Source organism: Phoenix dactylifera, chromosome 16, assembly GCF_051530095.1.
Source record: "Phoenix dactylifera cultivar Ajwa chromosome 16, Ajwa_hap1_PhDact_Kaust_v1.1, whole genome shotgun sequence".
Taxonomy (NCBI): domain Eukaryota; kingdom Viridiplantae; phylum Streptophyta; class Magnoliopsida; order Arecales; family Arecaceae; genus Phoenix; species Phoenix dactylifera.
The window spans coordinates 12675652-12694011 of NC_143205.1; the positions used below are offsets into that span (position 1 = coordinate 12675652).

Genomic DNA, 18360 nt, shown 5'->3' on the forward strand with positions numbered 1-18360 from the left:
CTGTTGAGCCACCACCTCCCAAATTTCATGCACGCAGAGAACAAATAGAACATATATTGGATGAGCAGGTTATTTCAAGCAGGAACGGTGGTTACCAACGTTACCTTGTTCGGTGGAAAGGTCGACCAAAGTCTGATGTGACGTGGATTTCCAAAGCACAATTGCAGCGCATTGACCCCGATCTTCTGGAGCAGTACGACAGCCGGCCAGACCTGTACTCGACGGGGTCGAGTTTTTCTCACCCGGGAGGAGTTGATGGGGACATCAGAGCCCTTCATCCAGATGATCCTGAGCCCCCGGATTGAGCCAGACTCGTTTATTTGCATATTTATTTTATTATTTTATTTTTGGGCTTATTTGCATTCTAGGGTTTATTTGTGGTTTATTTTATTTCTGGGCTTATTTGCATTTTAGGGCTTATTTGTGTTATTTGTGGGTTCATTAGGATTTATTTCTGTGTAAGGGGGGTTTATGCAAGTTGTGTATTTGGGCCCTATATATAGGGAACTATTTTCATGATTAGGGTTTAATGAATGATTAAGAATTTCTTTTCCCCCAGATCTTATTCTTCCTCCTCCTCCTCCCCTTCTCTTCATCCTGTGTCTCTAGAACCTCTTCTTCCTTCTTCCTCTCTTGTTCTTCCTTCTTCTTCTCTTCCCCGCACTGGTGCTGCATCAATTGCTCCCCATTTAGGACAACATGCTTCTTCTCAAGTAACAAAATGATATTGATGCTTATTGAGAACCGAGACACATTTATCCTTGGTTCCATTTTTTTTATTGACAATACATATGGTAAACGAGTGGGGAAAGTAAAGAAAGATATGAAAACCATGATGGTAGAAGTGAAAACTTGAACCACGACCAACTTCCCACCCCACCCTTTCAAGCTTTGAAAAGGCATACTAGATTTCCAATTTCTGTTCTTTAATTCAAAAAAATTCAAAGCACTTTATCTCATTTTCCCCTTAGTCTAGCTCGTTATTATCTTTCATAGATTTTTTTCCCTAAAAATGAATGGGATTAGATCCTTCCTCTTTTGGCTTGTTTTAAAAAAGTGACTGTGAGAAATGGATTTTTATAAGTTATTCCATTGAAATAAATACTAAAATAGAAGTAACATGTCGAGTTGTTTTACTGTAACCCTAGCATGTCCATGCTGTATAATAGCCAGATCCATGTTCTGCTGTGAGCCAGTACTTTGGGGAGGAAGACTATCTGGGTGTCAGTCTCCAAGAGAAATTGCCATGATCATAATATCATATACTTGTCATCAACTATGTTTACATTGTTTATGATTGGTCAGTCATGGCTCCTGCATAGAGTATTTGTCAAGTCTCAAGAAATATATGCATGTCAATTTCTCAATGCAGGATGCATGTAAATGCACTTTACCTTTCCATGGTTTTGCATTATTATTTATTTTTAAAAAAATGCATGATGCAGTCTCCTATTCCTAAATCTTATGCTTGCCTTGTTTTTCTAATATTTTCATGGAAATGCTTCTGATTGTCCATTATGGTAACTTGCAGTGTTGTCATGTTCCTATCAGACATGTCTGGGAGAATTCCATTATACAGAAAGTATGTTAGACATCAGCTTTTTTTTGGCTAAGATAGTCACTGTTGGCAATATTCTATTTGGATTATTTTTATTTTTTTCTCTAAATTTTATGTAGTATTTCAGGGCATATGTATTCTTCAGTTCGCCTATACCTAAGGAACTAGTGTCTTACATTAAGAATGACACTAGTGTGATACCCCGCATAGGTGCATTAAGTGAGGTTAATTATCTCATTATTTCATTTTGTTTGCTTTTTAATCTGTATCATGAAGACATGAACCATTTTTTTATGTTCTTTAAAAGTTGGATGGGCTTTTGGACTTCTATTGAGCATCTTTGCTATTACATATTGACCTTTTTCATTTTGATGAACTTTGGCAGATGAATTTGGAGTATTTTGCTATTGATAGTCAGGTATCTGCTACCATATTTCTATATATACTTCCTTCCATTAATTTACATAACCAGCTTTTATAGAGTGTTGAATGCCATCTTGATGTTTACCATTTGCTTTTTGCAATGTTTGATATGATATGTCATCTTACATATATAAAATTGTAACTTTTATTAATATTCTTCATTCCATGACTCAACTATGTAGGGCTTTGTCACTGACCATGAGATGGCCTTGGGGGACTTATTTGGTGAAAATGCAGAAAAATCTCGCAAGTACAATGACTGTATATATACTATGGCCACTCGCATATCTACTGCATTTGCTTCTTTGAGGGTATGATTTTAATATTTAATATTGTTGGCCCATGACTATGGAGTTATGTTCATTCTTTGTATGCCCTTCAGTTGCAAGTGTACAAACCTTGGCTCATCGTTGATGGCTAGCTGATAGGTTTCTAGTTTGGAAGTATGATGTAGCAATTCATGAAACAGATGTTGTAGATTTACTTTATTTCATATATATTACTTAGCGTTAAAAAAATAAATGATCATGTATCTAAACAACCATGAGAATTAAATTGTTTTCTTTGACTTATATGTGGAGTAGGATATATTCTTCTTGATGCACTTTAAGCATAGAAGTTCAAAGGGACCAAATGCTTTAGTATTGTAGAACTTTTTATCTTTCAAGAGAAAATATTAGAGTGGGCACAGCAGTCAATATCTGACGTATACCTTTATATAAAGTAGCATAATGGATTAGCAATTCACCAAATGAGTAGGATATCTCATGATTCATGTATATAACCAACATCCAAAGAGCAAGTCAGTTGATGGTTTTTTCATCTTCCAAATTTATATGCAAAATTTGTAATCAATATCCATATATGGTCATATGGTCCCATATGGAGAACCACGAGATACATATTAAATCCAATATCAGAAGATCATATAGGGGGGTTATATTTCAAATTGTAAAGATGAGATGATGCTTGAAGACCAGCAACATTGGATGAGATGTAGCCATTGGGAGGCAACTAGAGAACACACAGTGCCAGTGATAGGTAGATTTGGTGGCAAAAAGAAATGGTATCTAAAGTAGTTTTTTCAAGCATGATCTTTGTCCAGTGAAGTGAGAAGTGTGTGAAAAGTGTTGTGATAACATTTGTTGCATCTATTGTCCATCCTTCATTAGAAGATTTTATCAATAGTTTTGATGGCCAAATGAGCTTTTGAAAAGGCAATTATATCAAAACATGACTAGAGCATGACCAATATTGAGAACAAGGTCCGCAGTACTGAAACCGGTACCCGTGTCGGTAGTCTAACGGTATGGTATGGTACTAATATGGAGACGACTAATATATTTTGCCATTCTTTGGCTGTTAATCAAGGACCTATTAGAATAAAACAAAAATGAAAGGGAGTTTATCCTATCCAAATTTGGTTGAGAACCCATATTTCCTTGATATTGATGCATAAAGCTGAAGTAGCATCCAAGCTAATGATGTCAAACATCAAACGTGCTCCATGTATTACTATTTACAATTAATTTCTAGGGGTGTTAGTGGGCCAGGCTGGGCCCAAGCTCAAAGTTTATTGTTCCAGCCACCTCATTTTTCAACTGTCAATCAAAGTACATAAAAGGTCTTGACATCAAATTTTTTTGTCAAATTAGCTTGTTATATAAAAGGTTTTAACAAGGATCGCCAAACCGGTACCGTACTGAGTACCAGTCGGCGTCCGGAACGGTTCGGACCGGTACCGAACCGGCTAAAAAGGTCACAGTGCGTGCGCAGTGGTATTAAATGTCATACCGTGCAATGGCATTTAATACCATAGCCACAGTGCCAGCGTGTGTGGCACGCTATGGCAGATCGAACCGGACTCGGTATCGATTTGCACCGAGTCCTGGCCGAACCAGATGGAACCAGACTGGTTCCGTCCGATTCGCTCTTGTACCGGCCAGTTCCGGCCCCATAAGGGCCCGAACCATTTTGTGTGCCCGTACCAACCAGGTCAGCGACCGAGTTGGCACAGTTCGGCCTAAACTGGACGGTATGATCCGGTTCAGCATTTTTTGGATTTTAACATCTATGTAGGCTTGACTTTTTTCATCTCAAACTTCTATAACATGGATAGCCTGGAACTACATAGGAGTGGAGTGAATGAAGATTTGCTTTTGATAATAATTTTGGATTCTGTTTTACAATCATCTGAGTCAATCTGCATGGTTCTCCTCAGGAATTTCCTTTCGTGCGCTACCGTGCTGCCAAATCTTTAGATGCTTCTACCGTGACCACGTTACATGATTTAGTTCCTACAAAACTTGCTGCTGCTGTTTGGAACTGTATTTCCAAGTATAAGTCTACAATTCCTGATTTTCCCCAGAAAGAGACATGTGAATTACTTATTGTTGACCGATCTATAGACCAGGTAGAACCTCAATGTTACTAAAACTGTGAGCTACTTGCTTTCTATATCAAAGCTTAGTTGTTTTTACATGACATTCTCTACCAATTTCCTACTGTTGGCAGATTGCACCCATCATCCACGAATGGACTTACGATGCTATGTGCCATGATTTACTGAATATGGATGGAAACAAATATGTATATGAGGTAAACCTGCCCTTCCGCAGTTTTGTTCGTCCTTTTGTATAAACAGTTTTTCTTCAAGGCTCTCGTGTTATCTGTTTATTTGCAGATACCAAGCAAAACAGGATCAGCACCCGAGAAAAAAGAGGTCCTTTTGGAAGATCATGATCCAGTCTGGCTTGAACTTCGGCATGCACATATAGCAGATGTGAGTAGTTAACAATAATTTGCTTCAGTTGATTACTGTGATATCTTCTGCCTGATAATCTATTGGAATGATAGGCCAGTGAAAGGTTACATGACAAGATGACCAACTTTGTTTCAAAGAACAAAGCAGCTCAACTTCACCAAAGCTCAAGGTATGTGCTGGATGATGAATGTTACTTTAGTGTTTAGTCACTTTGGCTTTTGCCTGCAAGTGTATTGTATCGCAGAATTCTCAAATTTGTTATTGTAAATGTTAACAACAAGTGGAGTTAAGAGTTAATAATAGAATGCATGATAATGGACCAAGTGGTCTAGTATAATTCTTGCATGGCTCTAGTTTCTCAAGAAGCACTCCAGCACAATACATGATTGTATGGCCCCAAACACCCACCACCTTCACCTAAATACACTTCCAATGGATCATCGTTCAATGGTTCTCTCAGTCAATAAGGAAAAGCACAAAGTAGCATGGGTCTATGAGGAAGTCCCCTGTGAATTGCTGGTTAGACTAGACATATGGAAGTAAGTGTTTTCGAGCGAATCAGAATGAAGCAAAAATATATGAATGTGTTTTGTTTGCTAGAAAGAAACTGCATTATTGCTGATATGAAAAAGACATTATCTTAGTGGAGAGCTGTTGGAGCAGATAGCTGTATGTCTAGCTGGAAATGGAAAGGCTTCTGTTAACCACCATTTCACAAACTATCACAAATTTGAGATCTTATTATTTAGTCATCTAAAAGATAGTCCCAAGAAGATGTAGAAACAAGCTTTAGAACATCAATCCGTAAGGTCATTACTCATAACCCTAGTAGTTTTTGGAGGCAAGTAGCTCCGTGAGAGAGAATGAATATAAGCAAACAAATGAAGGTACCATAAAGTAATAATATAAGGCACAACAGAGTCCGAGTCAGAGTAAAATGGCTGCAAAGAAACATACTTAATATATAAAAAACTTATCTATGCTTGAGTAGGGGATGTCTAAGAAATACAACTAATGGTATATAATAGAATCTTCAAAGGATCGTGTTAAGTGGAATTAACTTCTGATGAAGCTCCATCGAACATGACTAGTAAGTTGACAAACAGAGCTGACCATGTTGGATATGAAATATAGAGCATCTTTATGGGGACATAGACAAGGTTTTAGTATCACGTTTTGGGTAAGCCAGTCGTGGGTTGGCAATCTGTGGTGTATATCATGCATTTGTAGCTGAATATAATTCATGTTCTGGCAAATTTAATTTCGGAACTCTGTTCTACTTTAATCAGGTGAGACTGGCTTGTGATTTGTCAAGGTTTTAAATACTATAGGATGGGGCCATCCCAGATTTTTCCATGGAATGGGATGGTTCAGTTGGAATGGTGGATGTCTCGTCCTGTCCTGGTCCATTTGCTAACTCGTCCTGTCTCGGCTCTCTGGATGGTGCCCTGTCCCGCCTCTCAGGATGGTGTCCTGTCCTAAGTGTGGGATGTCCCGCTGTCCCACTGGTATTTAGAACCTGCTGTCACTACTATATACAGATCTGATACATATATTTCTTTGAATACATATATAAGATCGAAAAGGTCAAATACAGAATGTTTGTTATTCACTCAAAAAGTTTATGCGGATAGGATGCTGTAACCATCAAGCCTTGTCCCAGCAATTAGGATTGGCATTATGAAATTGCATTTGTCAATCTTTCCTATTAAGGGTAAAGTAAAAATACTGAAAATAGATAACCATTCCTGACCATTGGAATTTATAGCTGCAGTTTCTTTGCTGGTGGTGACTAGAAGGTTGATGTTGGAAGACATGTATTTGATCTATTTTTTCATTGATCAGTATGTTACATGAAAGAAGCCCATTGTATTGGCAATTTGCATTTTGCATATGTTAATTGAGGAGTGAGATAACAACCATGGAAATATTATAACTGAAATTTGGGATGCTGCTTCTTAGAAGACAATAATCGACTTGCTGTAGAGGCCAAAAATTAGAGTGATTTGTTGGAGCATCCATATCTTATGCTCTAAATGTTTTTCTATCCTGAAGAAAAAAGTTTGCTTGCACCAAGGTTCTAAATACTGATATTGAAATCTGTATCATTTTCCATCAGAACAGTATGACACATACCGAAACTAATGACTTACAATAAATTGGAAACCACATATGCGGTTGGTATAGTACTGCCAGTATGCACCAGTATGGACCAGTACAAACTAGTGTGGCTAGTATGTACCAATACAGCTGTTTCGGTGTCCCGACACCCATACCATTGTCAGTTTCATGCAAGACCGATGGGTACCAGTTGTGCCATCCTGTTTCAACGATTTTAGAAACCATGAGTTGTACATCACAAGTCTTTCATAATTTAAAATTCATACATTTCCTACTAAGAAATAGGACCAAAATAATTATATTACTAACGGATTACTATATAAATATCCAAACTGGGAAAATCTAGGTAAAGGTTTTTATGACATCTCATGTCATGACTCGGTGCAAAATCTTACACTTTCAGATGGAACAAGAAATCTGAATACTGGAGCTCCATAAATAAGTTTCTGACAATGAGGTTTTAGTGAAAGTGATTTCATGTTATATGTCTTTTTAGTTTCGTACATTGACTTGATTTTTAATGGAATTCAAAACTAGTTTGTTAGATTGTCACCATTGTGAAGGCAGACATCTAGGCTCTTTGGCATGGCAGATACCCTTCGCATCAACCACTTATCTATTGTTGAACTAAGTAGTCCATTGGAGGTCTAGCAAGGGTTAAATTGAATATGGTTATAAACTAAAAAACATAAATATTAGTGAAACCATGAATCAAGCTATATGATGACAAGTATATGCATATGCACATGCACACACCCACACAAAGTTATAATCAAATCCGCAATTTCGGTATCGGGTACCATATCGGTATCTTATCAGTTTGGTATAGTACGGTATGGTATGCAATTTGTACCGAAATAGCTCTATAATCATTTTTTTAATTTGTATCTCGTTACGCTCGATACAGGTCGGTACGTTTCGGTACAGACCTATAATCCCTATACATCTTAGTATGCCTTGGTAAATATCGTAACACCTCGGTCAAGGCAATACGTCTTGGTTATCTTGTACCGACTCGAAGTTGAGTTTCGTACTTGTTTCCTCCCGGTATGGTACAATACGCTCCGTACCAGGCAGTATAGAGCGGTATGATAGAGCATGGTTATAATTATCATAATTAGTGGATTTGACTATATGGAAGTCCAGCAAAGGTTGAATTGAGTATGGTTATAAAATAAAATACATTAAGTATGAGTGAGATCATGAATCAAGTAATATGATGATGTGCACATGCATGCATCTGCAAACACCTAATGATAATTATCATAATTAATGGACTTGACTATAGTACATATGTGTGTATCTATGTATATGCATATGTATAATAAAATTGTAGCAGTAACATCTAATAATATACAATAGTTTATGGCTTCTTCTTCTTCTTCTGAGACTCTCTTTAAAATTCCAGCCCTTGCATTTTTATTATTTCATTTCATTCTTTTTTCTTCACTTTTCCTCCTTGTTTTCTTAATTTTCTTTTTTTCCTTTCAGTTTTTCTTATCTCTCGTTCTTTCTCTTGTTTATTCCACCCCTTTGTCCTCCTATTCTCACTTGTTCTATTCTCATAATTCTTCCACTTTTAATTCATGAATTTCTCCTTTTGTTTTCCTTGCCATATCCCCTCTCCCCATTCCTTCCACCTTTTGTTTTAACTCTTCTTCTTCAAAATTTTGATTATTCTTCTCCAGATTAGACTAGGAGGCATGTGTACTTTTCATATCTACTATCAATGTCCATTAGGACCATTACAATAGTTGAGGTATATTACTATATTACTATAAACTATGAAGAATGGTATGTTGTACCATACCGAAGCGGACGGTATCGGACGTACCATACCGTACTGATTCGGTACCAGTACCGGTACCGGTGGCGTACCGACTCTCGGTACACTAAAAAATTTCCATACCATGCTGTTATTGGCGCGCCTGTACCGATACTATGCTAGTGTAGCACCGGTACGGGGTCCGGTACCGGTACAGCGAACCTTGCTATAAAGTATATTTTGCAGTTATTTTTTAGTCAGATCATAATGAATAAGTCCTCTAGAGTCTAGACTTTTAGTTGATCATGCATTATAGGTTAAGAATATTCTACATTCACAATCATGTATTTAAGGACCCTTCAATTTCAATCCCCAAATGTATATTATTTTATTATTATGCTAAATATTTTTTCTCTTTGTTTTATGATTGAAATATGCTTCTCTTAATGCTTTAGTTTCCTTCTCATGTCATTATACATGCACGTATAGATTTGCTTAAGGAAAAAAATGACTGCTTGAGTCGCTAGGTAGTCTACCTATGCACCTAGGCTCCACTTAGACATTTGGAAGCCCCGTCAGCCTGGGGACCATCAATTATTGGTGACAAGAAGTCCTCTCAGCCTAGGGGCCACTAATCATCTTGACAACCAACTCGTATATAATATTTAATTTCGCATAAGGGGGTGCCTAATCTGCTCACAGGAATTGGTAGCCTTGATGGCCATGTTTCTGACTTAAACTGCCTTGTTTCAACTAAATACATATATAAGTTGATGCTGGATATTTTGATTTCCTGAATGCATAGTTGAACATATACTGATCATTTCTATTATTTTTAAAATATCATCAGCATTCATACTAATTTTTCTTATTATGTATACTGTTTATTTGATCTTTGTTCCAATTGTCTAAATCGATATAGTTAATGCAATAGAATTCTGAATCCTATGTTCTTGTCTTTCGATTTTACATTTATCTCCAACTAGATCTTGTAGCATGCATTGCATGTGAAAGATGAATAGATGACTCTGATTAAAATTGAACTCATATGATGCACATAAGAAAAGTGTGGATGGTTCTAACTTCTGATCTTCATCTAATTTAATTTTAAATATTTAAGTATCTTGACAAATACCAATATATGAATGGTGCACCTCATATGTCTTGCCAAATGAAAGGGAAAAATCTTAATTAAAGTGGGCATACTTATTAAAGCAAAAACTTTTGCTTTTCCTGCTGGGACTCTAACATATAGTAAAGGTCTCAAGTCTCAACCAAGGTCCGCCTATCGGTACCGGTCGGCGTACCGGTGGCGGCCCGAACCGGTACGTGCCGGTCCCATACCGGCCCGTACTGATCCGTACCGGTTCCATACCGGTTCTCCAACGATAAGCTACCGATATCGGATTCCACGCTGATCTGGTACCGGTCCCAGGCTGGACCGGCTCGTACCGGTCCGTACCCGTACGGACCGGTACGGTAGACCATGGTCTCAACCAAGGTCTGTTAGATTGAAGCTTGTACTAGCCGATGACTAGTTTGGCACAGTACTGGTACGTGCTGGGCTGAGGTGCACCCAAGCAGGAAGATGGAGAGGGAGAGGGAGAGGGAGAAGGAAGAAGAGAGAGAGGAGGGAAGGGAGGGAGGGACAGAGCGAGAGAGAGAGGAGCCCACGGAGAGGGGGAGAGGGAGAAGAAGAGGAAGGAAGAGAGAGAGGGAGAGAAAACCTAACGCTAGTCCTAACCCTCGGAGAACTGGGGTGAGGAGCGAAGAAGGACAGAAAGAGACACGGGGAGAGGAGGGAGAGGGAGAAGTAGAGAGAGGGGGAAAAAGAGAGAGAAGCATACTTAGTTTCCATAGCGATGGAGGGCATCAAAGTCATCATTGGTGTTGATCAAGGGGAGAGTTGGTGTCGCCGTCATCGGTGGAGCCTTCAGTCAGGTACCGTGGAGCTTCGAAGCTCCAATCATGGCAAAATCGGAGGGAGAGGGGGTGAGAGAGGAAGATGGAGAGGGGGAGGGGGAGAGAGATGTTGAACAGTCAAAGGGGTAGCAGGAAGGGAGGGGGACTCAAAAGTTATTTATGGGGCCAAACCATCCTGACCACCTGAACCGTCCCGGTTCTTGACCAATTCAGTTTGGTATGGCCCGAATCATCCGATTTGGGATGGTTCAATTAACTTTGGTATCAACTATAGTTTCAGGATCTATCACTCCATCTATATGAAAACCCTTTTCCAGCTAGCTATTATCAAGAAGAGAGTAATCCCATGCCAGATGACTATGTTGCCCTCAGATGTCTATCCAACAAGCAAAGAGTGGAATGGTGTGATTTGGACTCAATTATCAGCTTGCCTATTTTTTTGGAAAAACAAGTACCTTATTGTGTTTTTTCTTTGCAAGACTGTATTTCAAAGTATGCGATACTAGTATCAGCACCCATATTGGTTGGTCAGCGGTATGGTATGATATGGTACCGTGCCATTCTAATGCGTACTGATAAAAATCAGAGAGGAAGGGAGAGAGGGAGAAGGAGAGAGAGAGGGAAGGAGAGAGAGGAAGAGGGAGAGGGAAGGAGGGAGAGGGAGAGGAAGGGAGGAAGAGAGAGTGAAGCGGAGAGGGGGAGAGAGGCTGAGAGAGGTGGAGGGCCGGAAGCCCTCGTCGACCTTCCTCCATGCTAGGTTCCTCTGTTTCTCTCTCTCTCTTCCTCTCTCTCTCCATCTCCCTCTGCCCCTCCCTCACCATCCCGGTCCACCCTCGATACGGTTTGGTACAGCCCGAACCAGGCGATACCACATTCCTTGCGGCATTTGCTTTCCGCCCTCTTCACATAATATACAATTTCCTTTTACACATGATCATAAGTGAGATAAAGTTAATTGAATGACCAAAGGTTGCCCCATTGAGTTGTAGGCATAGATCTAGATGATACAATGGAAACAAGTTTTAAATTGGCTAATTAGGAAAGTTTCGAACAAGTAGAATTCAAAAATAAGCACAAACTATGTTCAAATTGTTGTGACTAAAGTTTCTTTTTGAAGTTTGTTGAAAATATTAGTTATTCCTTTGAGTTCAATTTACTTAAATGTTTGTAATTTTTAATCTTGCCACTAGTTCTGTAGGTTGAATCTCCGTTTATGGTTTATAGTTCCTACTATATTGAATGACTGTTGCATTGCTTTGTAATATAGTCCTGTATACCAAAAAAAAAAAAAGTTCAAAATTTATCTCGAAAATTTCAAGTGAAACATGAAGCATAATAATAGTATTGTTTTAACCTTTGAGGACGGGCCTTGGTGCAACCGTAGGGTTGCTCCATTATGACATGGGTGTCATGGGTCCAAAACATCTAAACAGCCTCTCTACAAATGGAGGGTAAGGTTGCGTACATCTAGCCTTCCCCAGACCCTGAGTGCTAGGAGCCTTGTGCATTGGGATGCCTTTTTTTAATTTCAGTCTTTGCTACTACAAGTCTTTCATCTTTTTTCTTTTTTTGTTACATAGAGATGGTAGCGAGATATCGACCAGGGATCTGCAAAAAATGGTTCAAGCTTTGCCACAATATAGTGACCAGATTGAGAAACTTTCGCTTCATGTAGAGGTTAGTTCTGCTTTTACCAAATTCCCTTGTATCTGTCTAATTTTGAATATCTGCATGAAAAAGAAGAAAGAAAAAAAGAAATTACTTACTTGACCTGGCATATAATTATGTTGCTTTAAAGAAAGTTACTTGATGAAGACTGTAGTCAGACAGAATGCACATTATGGAAAATTGGCTCTTTCTTATTAGCGAAAGTCCTATAGATTGCAGGAAAAATAAATAAGCTGATTAGAGACACAGCACTTCGAGATATTGGGCAATTAGAGCAAGATCTTGTATTTGGAGATGCAGGAGCAAAAGAAGTGATTAATTTTCTGAGGACAAAGCAGGTTATCTGAAGGCTCAGTATGAGAAAACTCTTGGTTGCAAATAATGGTGTATTATCAATGTAGTTTAATGTGTAGTTCACCTTCTTCTGCAGGATGTCAGTCCTGAAAATAAATTACGGTTGCTGATGATTTATGCAGCTGTTTGTCCAGAGAAGTTTGAGGGTGACAAAGGGGTAAAGTTAATGCAGGTAGGTGAGATTTTATGCATCTGCTGTTTATTTTTAGCTACTCCTAAAGTATCTGACCCAAAAGCATAAGCTAGTACTTGGATGGGCCCATGGGTATATGAGACCAGCTAAGGTCTCCAACATTTCTGATGTGGATCTATTCCTTAATGCTACAAGCAGTTTAGTCTATTTCTCTGGAAAGTTACAGCAGATCTAATCTTCTATTGCTTTTACATTGCCTTGGTGAAAGAGTTCCATTCTGGTGACTTTTATTTTATTCTCTCCTAAGGAATATTTGAGCTCTTGGTTAAAACATTTTACCGAAAACAACTAATATCTCTTTTTATACTAATACTAAATTAAATGTGTTAGATTACACATTTAGTTATTCTATTCATGCTTATCATATACATTTGTATTGGAACTTTTGCATGTCTTTCTATCTGCCAGAGAACACAACTCAAACAGTTTAGATGATACAATTTGACTTTAAATTACTAAAAAACCAAACTTTATATTATGTTTGAACTAAATAGTCTTTTTTCCCTAAGTAATTGTTGAAGCAAGAATAACCTAATCCTCTTCTCAGAAAGTTGGTTTCATATTGAACTTAAGAATTGAAAAGTACAAAGCTGGACACATATTAAGCAAAATGTGCTAGTTCAGAGTACTTTCATTGATACCTATGCCTAATATTTGCAAAATTAATTTTAACTCTTCAAAAACATGAGATAAATAGATAGATAAAAGAGAAAAAATAGATAGCCAATTCAAGGCACGCAATCATTCAACCCAAAATCACTTCTCTTGCATGCATACTTGGTGGACTACTTGCTGCATGATACTGCTAACTATTTACTTGCTCTGGGAACTAATCCAATTTGGATAAGTGTTGCATCTCACCTGAGGAGTTGCCAGCTGCCTTCACCTTTTTCATTGCTCTTTTTTCTACGGACCAGAATGAGCTTGCTTCCCTTCTTTTTATCTACTGAAAGCTACGAGAATATTTAGGAAAATAATTGCTAATACTTGCAACATACTGGTATTAGTTTGACCATTTATTTATTTCACATTACACACAAGTGACACAACCTTTTGGTTTAAAACTTTTAAAGGATTGTGAAACTTAATGAGATTTTTTTCAAAGGATTTGACTGCATAGAACTTATCTTTCCATGTTTTGTAGAGATGCCAATTTGATATATCACTTTCTGTTTCAGATAATTTGTCTTTTCTTGTCATTCTAATATGCATTTTTTGTTATAGTGAAGCATGAATGCAAAACTCTATTTTATTTTTCAGCTTGCAAAACTATCACCAGATGATATGAATGCTGTCAACAACATGAGATACCTAGGAGGATTAGCTACCAAAAAGACATCAGGAGGGAGTAACTTCTCTTTGAAATTCGATGCTCGGAAGGTAAAATTCTTCAAAGTTGGCAAAGATTTGCTTCCACAATTTTGTTGCAACTGATTTCATACAATCACACGTGTTCGTGTATCAGAAAAATAATGCAGCTAGGAAAGATCGTGATGAGGAGGAAACATGGGCCCTATCACGATTTTACCCTATGATAGAGGTACACTGCAGAGCAGAACTTATAGCCAGTTTTTTATCAAGTTAAAATCATGTTTCAAAATCTACGTGGTGATCATTTGTCTGTTCTTTCCAGATGATATGGGACTAAATTGTGTATATCAATCTATTCATTTTTTTATGTTATAATGAAGTCCACGTTTTTTCTAGGTCAAACTCTCCTCTATCTCAACATTGGGCATGCCCTTGAGGCCAAAAACCTCTAACCTTGGTCCCATTTATCTTGCATCATTGACTTTATGTCACTGTCTTAGCGGTCCAATTATTCATCTACTTTTGGCATTATTGAACAAAAATAAAATTAAAAGAATCAAAAACTTAGGAAAGATGAGGAACAAGAACGATAAAACTGATCATAGTAATAAATCGGCATCATTCTAAAACATGTTATGTTTGGGACCTTTAAGAGCATGTACTTTGGTTTTCTGCTAAAACTATATGTATATACATACATACATACATACATACATCCATATATATATATATATATATGTAGATATGTATATACGTATGTATAGATATGCATATATGGACATACACATATACGTACATATTTAGGCATACACATATAACATATAAGCTTTTTGAGAGAAGAGGGCATCTACTCCTCTCGATCCAAACTCAATAAAAGGGCTTCCAAATTAAAGATCCACATTGTTGATCATGATCTATACTACTAAAAATATCTAGAAACAAAAAATCAAGTATTTTGGTGGTGTCTTGTGTATGCATCAATCGGGATACAAAGTGGATGTTTCTATTGTGCCAATATATTAAAATGCTTGATAATGCATTTCAATTGAGAATCCTTCTTATTAACCATGAAGTGCGTATGTTAAAGTCTATATAGATAGAAAATAAACAAATTTAAGGCTTAGAACATAGCATGGTCTCATATCATGTTTACTACTCATTTTTTGCACCCACCTGATGCATAGGTTAGAGATCACTCAAATATATAGTTTTTTATTTATAGACATATTAGTAGTATAGATTAAGGTTTTCCGTACGATTGGTATTGTATTGTATCATATTGGTACCGAACTGGTATGCAGTCTCATACCGTATGACACTTTGTACGTCTCACCATCTCGTACCGTACCATGTACCGACACTGCAATAGGATAGTATCAGTATGGGGTTCGATAACGAGATGGCGAACTGTGGTATAGATTATGATCAAAAGTGTAGATCTTCGATTTGGATATCCCATTATTGATTTTGGTGTCGAGAGTAGACACTCTCCTCTCAGGAGGATTAGAGTCCATATATATGCATGTATTTATGTATATTTTGTTAAGGATAATTTGTTTGATAACAACCAAGTGCATGATGATTTTGATGATACGATGTAAGCTCAATGATGGTCAAATCTATATAGCACCTTTAAAATTTATTTGGAAATTGATATGACAAATCTTTCAAATCTCCTTAAAAATTTCAAAATCTTGAGAAAATGCTTTCCGTAATTTGAGAAATTAAGAAATGTCAAGAAAGTAGCACAAATCACCCGTATATACTATAAATCATGGATTTAAATACTAGTGCATACTAGCCTGCACTAGCCATACCTTACAAGATACTAGTACCCATGCTTTTGTGGGTTCCATACCAGTACTTAAACTCTTGTTATTGACAATTTTTGCACAACAAGCCTGCTTCAATCAAAACTGTGGTCTGCCCCAGTTTCAGATTGCTTCTAGCTAAACAAAATGTTTAGGTTTCTATTTTTGACACCTGCCTGAACTTCAAGCCATGAAATTGAGATATTTGAGTAAACTGTTTTAAAAGGATTTGTATCATAAAAGGTGAGAAGGGGAACCAAATTGCTGCGAGTTGTTCAGTAGACCATTTCTGCTCTAATATATAACCATCTATTTTCTTGTACTACGAAATGATATGTAATCAGAAACTTGTTTCTTTCAGGAGCTGATCAAAAAACTTAGCAAAGGAGAGTTACCACAGAATGAGTATCCATGCATGAATGACCCAAGTCCTACTGTTCATGGAACATCACAGACTGCATCAGTCCGGACAACTCAATCCCAGCCTGCCAACTCTGTGAGATCCAGGCGGACTGCCACATGGGCTAGGCCTCATAGTTCTGATGATGGGTATTCAAGGTAGTGGGAATAGATATTAGTTCTTCTTTGTAGAATTATTTGCACCTTCATTTGAACTGTGTAGACTTATTTTCATGCTAAAAATGTCCCAAAGTGTTGTTGGTTATTGTCTTTTGTTGTGCTTTTGTTTTAGCAATGTTTCTTCATTTAACTTATTGTTGGACTGCTGCAGTGACTCTGTACTGAGGCATGCATCTAGTGATTTCAAGAAGATGGGCCAGCGCATATTTATTTTTATCATTGGTGGAGCCACTCGATCTGAGGTAGACAAGTGCTGAAATCTGCATACATGCTCATTCTTTGTTGAACTTCATGTCTATGCCGTCTCTTTATGTGTTCTTATCAGCTTCGGGTGGTTCATAAGCTCACGTCAAAACTGAAGAGGGAAATCGTCCTTGGATCTTCTAGTCTTGATGATCCCCCCCAGTTCATTACTGTAAGTCCAAGAATCATGTTATGTCTATAGTTCACTTTTAATAGATGACCATGATAAGGTTTTCAGACGACTAATTTTCTAGAAGGGACCCACTTCTGATGTTGTTTCTGGGTTTTCTCCAAGAAATGCCTGATTTCTATATAGTTGCCATTCAAGAGAACCGAGAATCTTGTATCTCACATCGTGTCATGATAACAAAGATTTTGTCCTGATTTCTCTCTCCCCAAATGTATTATTCAGATGTTTCTTAACCTTGTGAGTTGTGACTATGATAACAAACATATGGCTTAGTCTTCTACTAGTATTGCTAATCGATTGCTGTAGGCTATTTTATAATGATGATAGGTTATATTTTTCTGCAGTTAGAATTGAATATGTGTGGATTTTGCGTGTGGAGGAGGCTTGATCATCTTGTTTGTTAAAAACCCTTTCTATATCAGCATATGCAAACTAGAATTAAGCTCAATAGTAAAATGCCTGCCTAATGTTTTCCATCCATTGGATGCATAACTGCAGAAACTGAAGCTGCTGACTGCTCAAGAACTTTCAGTGGATAACCTTCGTATTTAGTTCTTCACCACAGCACTGCAACATATGATTTATAATTTGATGGTTTATCAGTACAGGTTGGTCTTATCACATCATGATAATCTCTCTCACTCTCTCATGTATGGATTTCCTATCATTTTTCTTTCAATGAACTATGCGAAACTGCATCATGGCCATATTTTGGATTCAAGCTTGTTGGCAGAGAAAGTTTTGTATCATCTACCACTACATTCAGCCTTTGGTTACATTATTTGAATTGTACATATTATATAGAGCATATGTAATATGAATGACTATTGATCCAGAATCAAGTGGGAAGAAAATGGAGGTTCTGTAAATATGTTGCTTCTCATGACTAGCACTTAGTGGGAAGATTGTTGCCTTGGGATATTTCAGAGGTTGCACCTTTGTTGCATTGGGCCATCCAAGTTTGAGAACCTTTGTTATGTTTGACAGGCTCCCATAAGTGTGGATGCAGTTGATGAATAGTGTGCTATCTGTATCCAAAATTGCCATGAATGTGGATGAATTGTTAACTTTCATTGAGTTGACTTAAATGGGGCATAGACTGTACCTTGAAGCTTGGCCTAGATTAATGAATGCCTGCGTATTTGATTTTTCCTTTAGACTTAGGACTTGACTGCAGCAAGGGCTTCTCGTATAGACATGACGGTTGTAGGAGAAAATTGTAGCTATGGCCAAGGGGAAAATTGGAAGCAAGTCTTCAGACAAAACTCGTACAGTGTGATATCCTGGTGTCAAGTATCAGTTTTGGGTAATTCTTGATGCATTATACATATCTGGGTTGGCTTTAGCTTTTGGTCTTAGTTGGCATCAACATCATTACTCGCACCTAGACCTAAAATTAGTTAGGCCCGAGACTGACCTGGCCCGAATTTTGGGCCTACTTCCTAGGCTCGAGCCTG

At 37.7% G+C, this 18360-nt stretch overlaps 1 protein-coding gene across 5 annotated transcripts in view; it reads left to right on the forward strand.

Moving 5' to 3' along the window:
* LOC103708268 (SNARE-interacting protein KEULE) overlaps positions 1 to 17974 on the forward strand; it is a 45883-nt gene extending 27909 nt beyond the window's left edge. The window contains exons 5-21 of one of the 5 annotated variants that reach the window (XM_008793109.6): positions 1532 to 1582; positions 1686 to 1782; positions 1944 to 1976; positions 2164 to 2292; positions 4203 to 4394; positions 4496 to 4579; positions 4665 to 4763; positions 4838 to 4914; positions 12135 to 12231; positions 12435 to 12560; positions 12653 to 12748; positions 14030 to 14149; positions 14235 to 14309; positions 16253 to 16449; positions 16622 to 16712; positions 16796 to 16885; positions 17402 to 17974. In XM_008793109.6, coding sequence (XP_008791331.3) covers positions 1532 to 1582; positions 1686 to 1782; positions 1944 to 1976; positions 2164 to 2292; positions 4203 to 4394; positions 4496 to 4579; positions 4665 to 4763; positions 4838 to 4914; positions 12135 to 12231; positions 12435 to 12560; positions 12653 to 12748; positions 14030 to 14149; positions 14235 to 14309; positions 16253 to 16449; positions 16622 to 16712; positions 16796 to 16885; positions 17402 to 17455 — 1708 coding nt within the window. In that variant the 3' untranslated portion in view covers positions 17456 to 17974. Of the gene's footprint in view, positions 1 to 1531; positions 1583 to 1677; positions 1783 to 1943; positions 1977 to 2163; positions 2293 to 4202; positions 4395 to 4495; positions 4580 to 4664; positions 4764 to 4837; positions 4915 to 12134; positions 12232 to 12434; positions 12561 to 12652; positions 12749 to 14029; positions 14150 to 14234; positions 14310 to 16252; positions 16450 to 16621; positions 16713 to 16795; positions 16886 to 17401 lie in introns of all 5 variants that reach the window. The other 4 variants (XM_088712849.2, XM_088712850.2, XM_026805090.4 and 1 more) reach the window with 4 other exon arrangements.
* The last annotated feature ends 386 nt before the right edge of the window (positions 17975 to 18360 follow it).